Consider the following 2,610-nt stretch of genomic DNA (forward strand, 5'->3'; position numbering starts at 1 on the left):
GAGATTATATACTTTGGCCTCATATAAAACACTCACTTGATTCACAGCTTGCTCTCTTCCCCCTTGTGACCCACGGATGGAATCTAACGACAAGAAATCAGATCAGAAATCAGTTGCAGAAAAGTCTTCATCACTGATCCTAAAAATTATGCCTTTTCTGTCCTTCATCATTATTTTTTCTGTACTGCGCTGTTTTTGTAAGGTAGTCTGGTTGTTCTTGGGAAAACAAGAACTTTTCATTTCCGAGTTATTGGCTTTACGCTTGTACAAAATTTTTAAAAAGTTCTTAGAATAGCTTATTGAAGATTTTTATGTTTCACTTACCCGTACCAACGCTGTTTTGTGTTTGGGTTGGGCTCGGGATCGCCACCATCAAATTTCTCTGCGGTTTCTCCCATTTAGTTCTGTTGGCAATAATCTTCACTTTATTTAGCGTAATATTATCTTCTTTGTCATTGCCCTTTCCCTTCATTGATGACACGTTTGTTTTGTTGAAAGCGTTTCTAACAACTATTTCCATCCTTCCTACATTATTCTCTTCATCATATATTTTATTTCTTCTTTGTTTACCTCTAGTCTCTTTCCTTTCAATTTTAGCTTCATTTCTATCCGTATCTTTATAAGTGCGTCTTGCGTAGTTTCTTCTCACTTCAGTCTTAGCACCGTAAGTATCCTCATGTTTTGTTTTGTTTTCATCTGCTTTCCTTTTTACGGGTTCCATGTTATTTAGTTGATTAATGTTATTTGGTTTCTTTATCACATTTTCTGATTCTTTCCAGTTGGTTTTAATGGAGCCTCTAACTATATCATCCTTACTGTTTGTGTGGTTTCTTCCTGATGACCTTGCTGGGCCTCTTAAAGTGGCATTTCCTCTTTCGAGCGCAGTTTTCCCATGATCATTTTTAGTCATATTTACGTGGTGTTCAGCGGTTATTGATTTCAACCTTCTTTCCTTTAAATGACTTTCAACAGTCATACCCTCATTGGCTTCCTTTTTCTGTATTACGACAGTACCTTTGCCCTCAATCCCTTTATCTCCGCGAGGAGCTTGATCTTTCGGCGACTTATCAGTACCTTGTTTTTTCTGTTGAAGATCTTCTCTCGTAATTGTTAAATTCTTTTCCGGTTTTATCTTTTTAGTTTTTTTCCTTTCGTTCTCTGTATGACCTTCAGTTATATCCGCTCTTAGTGTATCATGTACCTCTTTCTCTTCTCCCTGTTCTACCATCTCCTTCCCAGTATGTTCTTTGTTTTCTTTCAAATGAAACTTACCTCTTGCTGGCAATCCATTTCCTTCCTTGTGATTTTTTTCTTTTTCTTGCCGGGTAGTTTTTCGTTGTACCACCAAGCCTGTGTCATCATTGACTCTTTTCATTACTTTTCTCTCTTTAGCATCTTTCTTCACAGCCATATTGTCGTCTGTTTTTTTCCACTTCTTGTCTCCTATATTTTGAATTTCGATTCCTACAATTTCTTCAATCTGTTTTCTTGCTTCTACATAGTCCCTATTGTTTTGCTCCTCTTTCACCATCAGTTCATTTTGGTTTTGTTGAATGGGATTCAATATTTTATTTGAGTTGTCCTTGTTAATTTCAATGATTCCATGTTGGTGTTCGGCCTCATTCAAGGTTCCACCTTCACTTCTGCTGTCAGTTTGCGTATCCAAATGAATCAGTACATCCCTTCCGTGATCCTTACCCAGGCCTTCAGGAGACGAAATTTGCGCTTTCTGCAAACACAATATTTACGACACCGTTAATGGCTCACTTTTCCGGATATAGTATTTTTAAGAGAGCAGCGTGGCCAAACAAGTACAGCGCTGGCCTTGCAATCCGGAGTCCCCGAGTTCAAGTCCTGCCCTGATCGCTAGCAGGATTTGCTCACAGTGGTCCCGAGCTCAAATCCTCGGTCACGCTTCTAAATAGCCAACTGGTTCGCCTCCTACCAGTTGGGACTCTTAACCTTGTTATTTTCCCTGAAAAGCCCCACGTGATAAGGGAAGAGGATAATTAATAGAAATATCAATCATCAGTTTAATATAAGCGATAATTTGAAAGACAAAAGTCCTCATGTGCTCCCACTTTTATTTGTCATCTTTTATAGTTCATATAGATTCACTTACATGTTTCTAAGGAGATGTCATCTTCTTTGTTTTCCGTCTTTATCTTTCCTTTTCGTAAGTTTTTGAATAAAGAAAGTGATTAAGCAGAAGTAAAATAAACAACAAGCGAGGCTTATTTACATGCGTGTTTCTACATTTGGCGCCAGCTACAATTCATTTAATTGACTGATCAAAGAAATTTAGGGATGTTCTACAGCTCCGTCTTTTACAGCAGGTTGAAATTTCAAGAAGACTGTGCGAGCAATGATGGTTAAGATCACTGGCGTAGTTAAAGTGCACTACAGAAAAATCAAGAGAGGATAAAAGGGACAGAGAAGACATCCCTCATGCACACCCTATTCCATAGGTAATTCGTCTCGAGTTATTTTTAGAATCGGGATAAAGTTAACTCGCGCGCTGTGTGGATGTTTCGTGGAGGTTTCGCATGACTAAACGCCGTGCAAAACATGTCGGGCGAAAGGCAATGAAAGCGTAAAGATATCGAGAGC

At 38.6% G+C, this 2,610-nt stretch overlaps 1 protein-coding gene across 1 annotated transcript; it reads right to left on the minus strand.

Annotated features, from left to right (window-relative positions):
* Nucleotides 1–222: 222 nt before the first annotated feature.
* Nucleotides 223–2,157, minus strand: LOC140927245 (uncharacterized). Its single transcript, XM_073376884.1, has 2 exons — nucleotides 2,123–2,157; nucleotides 223–1,729 (listed from the first exon to the last, which is right to left on the minus strand). Exon 2 carries the CDS (start codon nucleotides 1,529–1,531, stop codon nucleotides 317–319), a length of 1,215 nt encoding a protein of 404 aa, XP_073232985.1. The 5' UTR covers nucleotides 1,532–1,729; nucleotides 2,123–2,157; the 3' UTR covers nucleotides 223–316.
* Between the last annotated feature and the right edge of the window lie 453 nt (nucleotides 2,158–2,610).

This window comes from Porites lutea, chromosome 2 (assembly GCF_958299795.1).
Source record: "Porites lutea chromosome 2, jaPorLute2.1, whole genome shotgun sequence".
NCBI classification, from domain to species: domain Eukaryota; kingdom Metazoa; phylum Cnidaria; class Anthozoa; order Scleractinia; family Poritidae; genus Porites; species Porites lutea.

What these genes read in the sequence shown, in the direction of transcription:
- LOC140927245 (XM_073376884.1), bottom strand. Translation starts at nt 1,531, where the DNA reads ATGGTGAAAGAGGAGCAAAACAATAGGGACTATGTAGAAGCAAGAAAA.